Raw genomic sequence first — 13135 nt, 5'->3', positions numbered from 1 at the left:
AACTTACCTTGCGGTCCACACATAACTAGAGGCGACAGCATTGTCTCACCTGCAAATCCAATAAAATAATTAGCGGAAAACTAATGAAAATTAAGTATGTACACTGGTATACAACAATACAACAACCCCTTAACTGCCAAAGTAAAATCAAAGGAATACTTTTTTAATGCGACTCAAGCTTCCCTCCTAAGATTTTAACCCTCCTAAACTAACACAGATATCCCTCAGACAATTACCGTTATCGAGATCTAGCGGCGGGGCATTGTCGCACAACCTCGGATCGGAAATAACGAAATAGATCTGTTTATCCTGTCCCTTGGGTATGGCGCCTTCGGGTACCTCCAACGACACACCCCAGTACTCGTTAACCAAAACGGCCCCTTTGTGATCAACAATAGCCGACGTGATATCCCTCTTGCTGGGTCTCGAGAAATCCTGAGCGTTCCTATTAAAATCCTGCACCACCTGGTTCTCGTTGATGGGTTCCGATTGCAACGACAACTTTTTGTTCATCTTGGGCGTGCTCTCCCTGCTCTTCCTGGTGAAGGACAGCTTGCGGAACAGTTTGGGGGTGATGAAGCCCTCACTTTTCTGGTGCTTAAACGACTGGGCTTTTGTTAGTTTGGGCGTTATTTTTGGCGAGTTAGTAGCGGACGACGTGTTTAGTTTTTGGGCTATGTTAGGCTGAGATCCATAAAAAGCCGGCTGATCCATCAAGCCCCTGAATGATAAAAACGTATTTTAGTCCCGTTGCATCGTTCGCCTTTTTGGGGGGGGTTGAAGGTGGGAGCAGTATAGGAAACGTGGTTTAGAACTACTCTGGAAGAGACATGCACGCTAGAAGGTTTATGCACTACAAAATACATTAGTGGCAGCAGAATTAGAACTCGTAACGCTACAATCATTATTTCAACGTGCTTTTAATTCCTTACATTTGAGTATTTTTAACACAATTAGCGTACAAAGAAAATTAAAGTTACACACTAAACAACCCTTACATGCGATGGGCATCTAAATCTAATACAAATTTTACTAGGTTATGTAAAGTGTTCCCAAATAGTTGTAAAATTAAACAAATCACAACTTACATGCAAAAGCAATGCCCTTTATAACTTATTAATAATTAATATGAGGAATTTTTTCTCGTTAACTATATTCCAGTTGCCTCATTAAAAATAAATGTTGGACAAGAGGGTCTGTCTAATTATTGCCAGGGGGCAGCGCAATCACCGTCGGATCTAAGAAAGCATGCCTTAAAAAGAGCCAAATTGTTACTTAACAGGGTAATAAAAGTATTATTTGTCATTAATAATAATAATAAATGCGTAATTTAGATCTGCGTTAGATCAGAAGGTGTCGATCGTAATGGCCCCAGCATCCCGACGGCCTACAAACGATAAAATTTGTGGGCAAACGTCAGCCCTTACTTTGACTTATCTGATAGCGTAGGTTATAAAATCAATGTTAAATATGGTTTCACCACAAGGGTCCATTGAAATTTAAGCAGACTGTGGTGGATCAAGAGGTGGATTTTGAGGGGGGCGTTTGTACAATTGATTTATTTGACTAAAAAAAAAAAAGTTATGTAGTCGAGAAAACTGAGACGCAAAAAATGTTAATCTTAATTAATTTATTCTGTTTGATCCTTGATTTCTTTTTTGGACCATTTAGGGGAGCGATCGTCCTCATCGCATTTTTTGATTTTCTGCTGTATTTTTGTCCAACGTTAAGATATAAGCAGAGCCAGAGCAAAAACAAGAATAGTTTTTAACTAATGATATGTCCGCCATTAACCCACAATTTCTGGCAAGTAGCTAGATCATTTATCAGCAGAATCACCAAACACAGACTGGTTTTTTTAATAGTATGCCATGGGAGATACGACTGAGAAGGAATTTAACTATTTTGAGTGTGGGTGAGATACAACCTGCAAGTATATTATACTTTAAGGGGAGAAACCATATTACAAGAATCAAAAAATCAGTTTCTTTTTATTGCCTAAACAGTTAGCATAACTATTCAAGAATACGCTGCCAAAATTTCAAAACAAAATTTCTATTTGTTCCAATATTGGCCACTTATGAAGCACAAAAGAACAAATGCAAGCTCAGGAATCGCTGATTAATTGGCAAGCACTCTATGTTATTGATAACTTTCTCAAATTTTTAGTTTTCCGAAATTTTCAAACACATTTTTCTCGAAATTACACTTTTTTGATTCACTCTAGCTTAGAAAGTTATGAACCGATCGTTATGAAAATTAAAAGTGTGTTTCTTTATGAAATTATACAGAACATGAACCATCAATTGGAATGATATTATAATTTTAAGGATCTTTTATTCAAAATAAGTGAAACAAAAATATTGTGAAAATCGATACATTTTTTTCACACTTGTCAAAATTTCAATTTTCTCAANCCCTGTGCCCTTAGGAAGCATTTCCGGACCCATGTTCATATGAACTTTTTTACTTAGTTTTTATCATAGAATCGGCCTGTTCAGGGTTGGCAGCTAATTATGAGACACCCTATATTATTGATCTTTCTCAAATTTTTAGTTTTCCGAAATTTTCAAATGCATTTTTCTCGAAATGACACTTTTTTGATTCACTTAGAAAGTTATGAACCGATCGTTATGAAAATTAAAAGTGTGTTTCTTTATGAAATTACACAGAACATGAACCATCAATTGGGATGATATTATAATTTTAAGGGTCTTTTATTCATAATAAGTGGAAAAAAAAATTGTGAAAATCGATACATTTTTTTCACACTTGTCAAAATTTCAATTTTCTCGATTTCTACCCGCAATGAGGTTCGTGTTTTTAGAAAATACGTTAATAACAAATGAAAACAACCATTTTGCTTTCAGATTCAAATTGCGACCTCCACATTTTCTGTGAACAAATAACTTGGACGAAGACCTTCGGTGGACAACTAACAGTCCATAACTTCACCATTTTCAAGATAAATGACTTCAGAAAATTTCTAAATGTAGTTGAAAATATTGATAAAGTAATATCAAAGTTTGATCAAATTCTAATAAATTTGTCCCATTCGAAAAAATTCATGAAGAACGCCTGAAAATCAGTCTCCTGGTTTCCTTCCTTATAGACTATTGATTATAGGATTTTAAAAGGAACTAGGATGTTCAAGATATTTTATTACATGAATCATTCAAACGGTAATTTTAGATGAGAAAACCTCGGAGTGCTATTAAATTAGAGGGCGGAAATTAGATGCACTCCTTTCAATTTTTTAATTGTAGCTCGAAAACAAAGCAAAATTTCGCTACAACTCATAGGAAAAATTATTTAAAGAACTGAATTTCCCATCGAAATGGCTTATTTAAAAAATTTAAAAGGAAAATTTTATGCAAAAAATCGTTAATAAACGATTTAAAAAAAAGCAAAATTTAAGATTTTTTGTTTTTTACTTTTTTGACTCCAAGTTGTAAAAATCTTGAATTATTATTAACAAATAAAACTTTTGAAATAATTTTTTATTAAGTAAAGAACCACTTCGTTGTAAAAATAATAAGAATTATAATCATTATGTTAAAAACGACGAAAATCTTAAAAATATTTAAGTTTGACCGGTTATAACTCAATATTAGTCCAAAAACTTTTGAAAACGCATCATTTTGAAGGGAATCTCATCTAGTTTTTTTGTACAGCAATTTTCATTGCCTACTTCTACTAAAAAGGAAATAAGAGTCAAAAAAGTAAAAAAAAATCTTTTTTTAAATTGTTTATTAACAATTTTTTGCATAAAATTTTTCTTTTAAATTTTTTAAATAAGCCATTTCGATGAGAAATTCAATTCTCTACAAAATTTTTCCTATGAACTATATCAGAATTTTGCTTCGTTTTCGTGCTATATTTAAAAAACTGTAAAAGTGCATTTGCACCCCTATCTTCAATTTCAACCCTCTAATTTAATAGCACCCCGCAGTTTATTTATTTTTAATGACCCTTCGAACAAGTCATGTGATGAAAATCCTTGAACGTCTTATTTCCTTAATTTGTTGCAAAAAATGAGAATTAAAACGTATAATTTTGCTTTTTTTTTCAAATTATTTATTAGCTATTTCTTGCATAAAATTTTGCTTTTAAATTTTTTAAATAAGCCATTTCGATGGGAAATTCAATTCTCTACAACATTTTTCCTATGAACTACAGCAAAATTTTGCCTCGTTTTCAAGCTACAATTAAAAAACAGAAAGGGGTGCATTTTTACCATTCTCCATTTTCCATCCTCTAATTTAATAGCACTCCGCGGTTTTTTCATTACCCTTTGAACGATTCATGCAATAAAATTGCTTGAACGTCACAGTTCCTTTTAATCCTGTTTTTTTTTGGATATAGTCCCTATTACACAAAGTATTGTTTCCTACAAATAGCGGCCTACAAATTTGTAAGACTATGAAAGCATGACTAATGCGATGATTGTCATCATGATTTTGCTGACAAATATTTTACTAGACATTGGGTGTGTAATTCAATGCTGAAGGCATGTGACTGGCATAGTAGTTGTTTCCCACAATAGGCAAACTCTTTCGCACATAATTTTCATGTTATACCTTGAAATCAGAGCAGCTGATTGGTCGAATTTTAAAATCATCGAAACGGCTGCTCTGATCTCAAATTATAATCTAAAGATAACAAGTGAAAGAACTTGCTTATAAACATAAATTTTCTGCCGGTAGGTACAAAGCAATATTTTGGACTTGTAGATATTGAGTAGCAATGACATTTAAGATGTACAGGCATATGTACTCTGTAAGTTATATTTCGTCCACTAGAATTCTTCCTCGTGGGACACTTATTCTCTCAAGGAAATGTTACTTTGACCGTTACTATTGTTTTCGATATCCCCATGACAGACATACTTATTGGACACAATATTTTGAAATATTCAATATGCATTGTTGTAACAAGTGAAAATATTAAGATTAAGAGTTGGAGGCACCACAAATAAAATATTTACATAACACTAAATAACAAAAAGCATGCATAATATGCAATATACAGGGTGATTTGTTAATATTACAAAAAATGTATGCGGAGATTCCTTGCGNATAAAATTTTCCTATTAATTTTTTTTAATAAGCCATTTCGATGGGAAATTCAATTCTCTTCAAAATTTTTCCTATGAACTATACCGAAATTTTGCTTCGTTTTGGTGCTATATTTAAAAAACTGAAGTCCATTTTCACCCCTATTTTCAATTTCAACCCTCTAATTTAATAGCATCCCACAGCTTTTTCATTTTTAATGGCCCTTCGAACAAGTCATGTGATGAAAATACTTGAACGTCTTATTTCCTTCCTTTTTTGCAAAAAAAAATGTGAATTAAAGTGTATAAGGGTAAACGCGACGAAAATTGAAAAATTGGTTAATTGTAAGTTTGAGCGGCCATATATCAGTCAATATTCATCCAAAAATACTTTACAACCTCTTATTTTGAAGGAAACTTTATCTACTTTTTTTTCTATGAAGCAATGTCGATACCTCTTTACTCAAAAAAAAAACTAGAGGCAAAGAAAAAAAATAAAAAAAATCGAATTTTTGCTTTGTTTTCAAATTGTTTATTAACGATTTTTTGCATAATATTTTCCTTTTAAATTTTTTAAATAAGCCATTTCGATGGGAAATTGAATTCTCTACAACATTTTATGAACTATAGCGAAATTTTGCTTCGTTTTCGAGCTACAATTAAAAAACTGAAAGGGGTGCATTTTCACCATTCTCCAATTTCCTCCCTCTAATTTAATAACACCCCGCGGTTTTTTCATTATCCTTTGAACGATTCATGCAATAAAATATAACTTGAATGTCATAGTTCCTTTTAACCCTGTTTTTTTTAGATATAATCTCTATTAAATGCCACTGCTACTGACAAAGTATTGTTTCCCACAAATAGCGGCCTTCAAAATTTGTAAGACTATGAAGGCATGACTAATGCGATGATTGCCATGATGATTTTGCTGACAAATATTTTACTAGACATTGGGTGTGTAATTCAATGCTGAACGGGGCATGTGACTGGCATAGTAGTTGTTTCCCACAACAGGCGAACTCTTTCGCACATAATTTTCATGTTATACCCTGAAATCAGAGCAGCTGATTGGTCGAATTTTAAAATCATGATAAGTTTTTAAAATCATCGAAAAGGCTGCTCTGATCACAAACTATAATCTAAAGATAACAAGCGAAAGAACTTGGTTATAATCATAAATTCTCTGTCAGTAGGTACAAAGCACTATTTTGGACTAGTAGATATTGACTAGTAATGACATTTAAGATGAAGGTGGTGAAGACTTAGGTACCCTGTAAGTTATATTTCGCCCACTAGAATTCTTCCTCGTGGGACACTTTTTCTGTATTCTCTCAAGGAAATGTTACTTTGACCGTTACTATTGTTTTCGATATCCCCATGACAGACATACTTATTGGACATAATATTTTGAAATATTCAATATGCATTGTTGTAACAAGTGAAAATATTAAGATTAAGAGTTGGAGGCACCACAAATAAAATATTTACATCACACTAAATAACAAAAAGCATGCATAATATGCAATATACAGGGTGATTCGTTAATATTACAAAAAATGTATGCGGAGATTCCTTGCGGAAAGGGTTTCTTTAAACATGTGTCTGGAATAGCTTCATTTTGAAAATAAAAGGTGTTGCAATCTGAGAATTTGAAACAAATTGAAAAAAAAAAATATTTTCTAAAATGTCTCTGAAGTTTAATGTACAGAGCTGGTAATTTACCAAATTGAAGGTATTTTGAAAATTTGTAAGTTCCAGTGTTTTTTCTAAAAAAAGATTTGTTCCATATGCAAAAATTATTTTTTTTACATTACTGTTACCAAGTACATACATGAGGCATATCCACAAAGTGAAAGTACTGAGACTCTGATACTTTGTGGTTTTTGATTTCAATAAAGTTGGTAACACTGCATTCGAGGGGAAGGTGTTGGGAGCAGAACGCACACCGATTTGTCTCAGTCAGTTGAGAACTGCTGTTGTAGTAGCGTGTTGAATGAGTACCGCCATTCCGAATCCCGCCAGCTGCGAGGTGAAGAACGTAATCCGGTTTCTTCTTGCAAAGGGAAAGGCACCTTTTTAGATTTATAATGAAATCAAAACTATTTATGGGGATGGTGTGATGAATAGTACTAATGTGTACACAAGTGGTGTCGTGAGTTTAAAGCTGGCAGAACGAATGTTCATGATGAACAAAGGAGTGGAGGTCTCCCAATAGTGACTTATGAGATTGAAGAATTGCTTTGTGGCGACCATCAATTGACTTTGGACGAGATGAACGCACTGTTTCTATAAATCTCCAGATCTCTTCAGCATGAAATTATTACTGAAACACTTAGTTATTGAAAATTGTGTGCAAAGCGGGTACTAAAACAGCTCACGGATCAAAAGAAAGCCAACAGAATGGTTTTTCGACGAAAGTATCAGAAAGTTCTTCCCTCGGTTCACAAAGTGCATTGAAGTTGAAGGCAACTACATCGGAAAATAGTGTGATGTACCTTTCTAAATATGTAAATTTTTCATATACTGCCACTTTGATTTTTAAAAAATTGAGCACCTTTGTGGAATTTGTGGATATGCCTCGTACTTCAATAAATCGAAATAACAATTTTAAGAACTTTTTTGCAAAATGAATAGTTCTAAAGTTAATTTAGATTTACTGAAGTGGTTGGTAACGATAAAGTAAGAAAAATAACAACTTGGAAACTCCCGCTTTTGGAATAAAATGGAACAGACCTTTTTCTCAGAAATACCTCTGTAAGATAAAGACATTAATTTTCTGGCGTCCTTACTAATAATGACCCACCTGCATCTCCACGACTGATCGACACAATTTACATTTATATCTGAATTCGGTGAATTTTTAGCTAATATGTCATCAATATAAGTCAGCATTTTCAGACACCATGTTTATTTTGCAAAGGAATCTCCATAAGAATGTTTCCGCAGCACTTACGAAATCATCCCATATACACAAATCGTATTCGAATCGATTCTAGTTATTAAAAAAGTCAATCGGTTAATATAAAACAATTCATAGCAGATTTTTAAATGTACAATCCAAGTAAATATACAACAACAAACAAACAACGGCAAACAGTTTGAAACATACCAATACGTTACATTTAAAAGTCCAACATATACGAGTAGTGTATCCTAAGCAGAAACAAATCGTTACATACAATACAAAACGCAGAGCAAAGAATATATACAAATAAATGGGAAAATGCAACCAGTGTACATACTCGCAAAACAATGCTATAAAACTAAGTTCTAGCTGGACGGAGTATGCATTTTTGTGAAATGTTATTTACAACAGGATATATACAGTTAATTCGCCCTCAAATTACGACGAACATGCTTTATTTTCTTTTCTTCACATTTTTCTTTGTATTTTCATTATTATTTATTTTAAAATGAGATAAAGACAACACTTGTGTTTTTTAAGTGAATATAACCTCAATTAGATTGGCCAAAGGAAAGGAAGAAGAAGAAAGAAATAATATTTTTAACACTTTGAACTACTCATTATTTGACCTACCCGCTATGAGATTTAAATTGAACAAATTCAAAATACATGTTTTTCATAAAAACGTCACTTTACAAATCCAACTGAGAAGATACAAGAAAAATAAAAAAATACCGACAAATTTCATTCTCCATTTAACTTTGTGAAAAAAATATGTTGAACACATAGTCTCAGAAAAATGTAATCGTTTTTAATTTTCAAAGCTTTCTCTGATTACTTAAAACATTTTTCAAAACTTTTTAGGTGCAATTTTTTTTTTAATCGAAAAAATTCAAATTGTAATTTGCGTTTCTTCCTAGCAGAAAAACATTCACAAAAATGATACCGAAACTCTAAATTATATACAAAATAACGAAACGGACAACAAAAAAGCGGAACTACATACCTCATGTTATGCCCGACGGGCTTGCGGTACAGCTCGAACGCCGATCCCCTCTGCTCCCTAGACCCCTGAAGATCGACGACGGGTGGCCTAGCGTCCAAAATTTCACCCGGATGATGTTCCATGCCGTACGGATTCTCGTGCTGGTGAGCGATGGGTGTGATCTCGCTTCTGCTGGCGTACGATATGCTCGGGTGCCTCCTGGGCGATTCTTGGTAGGGGGGTGCCATGTCGTAGTGGCCCGGGTAGCGCATGGCCGTTTCCGTGTGGTACGAGTTATGATTCGGCGGGCTGTTGTAGTAGTAATTGTGGTGGGGGGACAGGTTCATGTTCTGATTGCGCTGGTCCTACAAATGAAAAAGTTTTATGAAACACAAAAAAGTGTATACAGTGTAACTTTCTAATAGCAAAGGATTCCAAAAAAAGTCCGGTTTATAGGGGTGTCCATTACTTTGAGGTGGGGGTAAATAATGAAACACATTTTTTATTACACTTCTTTACATGTTTTTTTATTCTTATGTTGAAAATATGAAATTAAAAATGTTTCAAGTTTCTTTCGTATGTCTTATTTTATGTTGTATTTTGTTTTTATGTTTTCATTTTCAAAGAAGAATAATAAAAAAATATCATTCATTACACGTACGGAAATAGATTTTTCCATGCTTGCATGATTTCCCGTGTCCGGTTTCGTCTCACGCGAAAATTTGTCACACACGCACGGAAACACGTGCCCTCTCGCATGTCTACCATTAACAGGAAATTTCATATATTTCCGTGTTTTACTGAAAAATAAAGTAATCGAATCTTTCTTTTTTAAAGGGTCGGTAATTAAAAGGTGGTGAATATTAAGAAATCCCCATCGTAAAATTTCGTAAAAGCAAAATTGTAATTAGAGGTTTTACTGTACTTCTAAACTTACCACAGGATTGCTGTGACTCTTCCCGTGCTGATAGACGGGCGGAGGTTGCACCATGCCGTCCCCGGCGTAGCCTTGCTTATAGGGAGGTTTGTAATTCTTGGGCTTTGGCGGTGGTACGGGCTTGTAGGTGTTGCCGTTCGGGGGGCCCAGGTGATTGGGAGGACCGCTGTCGTACCCGTTTTGGTGGTGCATCGGAGGGCTACGCAACGGCGACTGCTGGTGTATGCTCAATGATGATTCCCTGAGATCCTGGTGGGAGTTCCTCGTATATTCCGGGGGAGGCTGGCTCGGGTGGTGGGAAGAATTATTGTTGCGACTGGAATATAAGAACGTGACATGTTTGTAAGCCGGACTTGAAGAATGTTCTGAATTGTTTTCATATTATAAAAAATAGCGGATAAAAAAATGTATATTACCTGTATTTCCCATAGTCAGTCTTAGTCTCCATATGGGGTTTTCCCGGAACGTGCTGTTTCGCTGGTGATCTTGAATACCTAAGAACCAATATTTAGTTAGAAATATGTCATATTATTGTCACCTATTGTCACCTTTCCCCCCTACAATTTTTGTATGAAACATTTTAAAAAAAAAGTGATCCCAACAAGGTACTCCGTTGTCTCAAGATTCTTGATTTTTTTTTTGTTTTTAATGGCCTTTTTATGACCAAAATATGGGTTAAATCGAAAAAGTATTTTTTTTTCGTTTTTCAATCGAAACCCTACAATTTTTGTCTGAAACTTTTTTCGAAATAATCGAGTCCAACCGAGATATTATTTTGTCTCAAGATATATGCCCCACCCAGTATATGATGTTTCATTAAAAATAACAAACTTTTGTAGTACGCTCTCATAAATCACCTTGTACATTATTTTGAAAGTATTTTTTTTGTCTGATTTTTATCTAAACATCATTTCTTTGCATCTAGTTATCCAGGGACATGGTACATTTCACACAAATGGCTCGTTTTTTATACTGACCTGTACATATCCCTCTCCACAGACCCTCTAGGGCACACGGCGTCCATAGGGCTGCTCTCTTTGTCCATTTCCCTGGAATTCCTGGGACTGTTGTCCATGCTGTGCTGATCGGTGGGAGGCAGACCGTACTTGAGATCCAACTTCGACCCGTGTCGGTGAACGTTCTGCTCCCATCTAGGGCCCGAACCGTACTTGGAAGGGCTGTTCTGCAGGTTGGTCACTGCCGGGTCGATTTTGGAGAGAGTGGTTTTTAGATCGTCGTGAGCGTTCGGACCTATCCGGGTGTTGGACTGCTTGTTGAAGGAGTCGTAGCTCGAGAGCGAATCCTTTAAAGAGAAATTTGTCGATAATAGGATCATTCCCGTCGTTTTCCAAAAGAGTTGTTTAAAATATTTAACTTGTATATTGTCGTTTTTTGATTAACGATCCTTTTTTGAAAAAAAAAGAAATATTGAAATATTTAATTTCAAATTATTGTGTTGGTTGACATAATTTGTGGAAGTATTCTATAAAATATTAGCTTTGGCGCTTTATTGGGATTAAATCAAATGCATTGTTAATTTGCTAAGCGATTAACCACTACTATCGGTGTTTGTTGGTACTGCCTACTTAGTATGCAATGAGACAAGAGAATAGCTAACGTAAATCACTTTTTTTTATCTATCTGGCAGTACTTTAAAAATTAAATTTAATGATTAGGTTAGAAATTTAAGATGTTTGACATCACTCATCTCGATTGCAGCAGTCAATGAAATAGAATTCATCTAAAATTTGACTTGCGTATTGCCTACTTTATTTATTAGACTTTATTTAATGGTCAAGTGGCCTTAACAAAAAGTTTATATTCGTAGTGTTGTAACAATAAGGCAACATAAAATCAGTAAAACCACTAAAAATACCACCAATAAGAAATTAGAAATTATTAATATTAGTAAAATCACAAATTATCGCTGTCGTTATCACTATCACTGTCACTATAACACTATCACTTGTGTCGCCTAAAGGCTGTGGTTTTATTATAACTTTAACTCTTATATCGAGAACCCATATTCGATATTCCTTGTCTCGTTCCTTGCCTTTACAGTTGTTAACAAATTCATTGTTACCCGTAGAAGTACTTTAACACCTCATTTAAAAGTTGTGTTATTTCGTGCCATATAAATTTTTGTATTTGGATATTTGGATTTGCCAATAGAGTTCAGCTTACAGTTGTATGGCAGCAATCAAAGAAATATGCGTGAGCTCTAGCCTCTAGCCATTTCTTCCGCCACATATTTCAAGTATTTTCCTTTTTCTTTTCCTCTCATTTCATTCAATCATTCCATGATTCTCCTTTTCTCCATATAGATATCGTCAGTTTTTCTATCGTCGATTATGGTAATCTATGACAATCACCGATGTCAGGCAAAATGGATGCAAACCATTTTTCAAATACTCCACTGTCTACAGGGTGTATCTAAATAACACCGAAAAAATTCAAGGCGAATTTCTCAAGAGACTGTATTAGAAATTTTCGTAACAACCATATTTGGGCTGAGGAAAATCCTCATGACTTTTTTGAAGGAAATCATCAGTATCAATTTTCATTAAATGTGTGGCTCTGAATTATCGACGATCATTTAATTGGTCCCTATTTTCTTCCACGACGATTAGATGGTGACTCATATTGTCATCTTCTCGAAGAATTACCTATTATTCTTGAAGAAGTTCCCATTCAAATTAGGCAACGTTTATGGTTTATGCACGACGGTGCACCAGCCCACTTTAGTATACGTGCAAGACGTCACTTGGATGAGGTGTATGCCAATCGATGGATAGGTCGAGGAGGATATGTAAATTGGCCAGCCCGCTCCCCTGACCTTAATCCTTTGGATTTTTGCATATGGGGATATCTGAAATCTTTGATCTACTCAAGGCCAGTTGAAGATATCAATGATTTGCGAAACCGCATTGTAGCAGGGTGTGAAACGATAAAAAATTCACCAGGAATATTTGAACGCATACGCAATTCTATGAGAACAAGAGTAGATGCTTGTATTGAAGCTGAAGGCAATCATTTTCAACATTTTTTGTAGATTGTATTGTCAATATCCGACAGATTTTTATTTTTTGTTACTGTTATAACATTATTCATCATTTGTTCACTTTTAGTCTAAGTTCCAAACTTCTTAGCCTAGTAGAATCATAGGTCAACTATTTGGTTGAGTGTTTTTTAATAAAATGTTATTTAATATGACAATAAATGACATTGACATTTGTTTCTACGGATTCC

General features: G+C 34.4%; 2 protein-coding genes across 6 annotated transcripts in view; one reads left to right on the top strand and one right to left on the bottom strand.

The window, feature by feature from the left end:
- LOC108906087 (tight junction protein ZO-1) overlaps nucleotides 1–13135 on the bottom strand; it is a 159678-nt gene that overhangs the window by 4528 nt on the left and 142015 nt on the right. For 4 of the 5 annotated variants that reach the window (XM_018709266.1, XM_018709240.1, XM_018709257.1 and 1 more), the window contains 6 exons: nucleotides 10864–11189; nucleotides 10303–10380; nucleotides 9887–10202; nucleotides 8971–9314; nucleotides 237–721; nucleotides 8–49 (listed from right to left, as the gene is read on the bottom strand). In XM_018709266.1, coding sequence (XP_018564782.1) covers nucleotides 8–49; nucleotides 237–721; nucleotides 8971–9314; nucleotides 9887–10202; nucleotides 10303–10380; nucleotides 10864–11189 — 1591 coding nt within the window. The remainder of the gene's footprint in view (nucleotides 1–7; nucleotides 50–236; nucleotides 722–8970; nucleotides 9315–9886; nucleotides 10203–10302; nucleotides 10381–10863; nucleotides 11190–13135) is intronic. The other variant, XM_018709272.2, reaches the window with a different exon arrangement.
- The window catches only part of LOC108906115 (ski oncogene), a 309204-nt gene that overhangs the window by 292786 nt on the left and 3283 nt on the right, over nucleotides 1–13135 (top strand). The gene's annotated exons all lie outside the window — the stretch shown is intronic.

This window comes from Anoplophora glabripennis, unplaced genomic scaffold, assembly GCF_000390285.2.
Source record: "Anoplophora glabripennis isolate ALB-LARVAE unplaced genomic scaffold, Agla_2.0 scaffold21, whole genome shotgun sequence".
Classification (NCBI taxonomy): Eukaryota; Metazoa; Arthropoda; class Insecta; order Coleoptera; family Cerambycidae; genus Anoplophora; species Anoplophora glabripennis.
The sequence above is the reverse complement of the archived record's forward strand: the minus strand, read 5'-3'. Positions and strand labels throughout refer to the sequence as shown.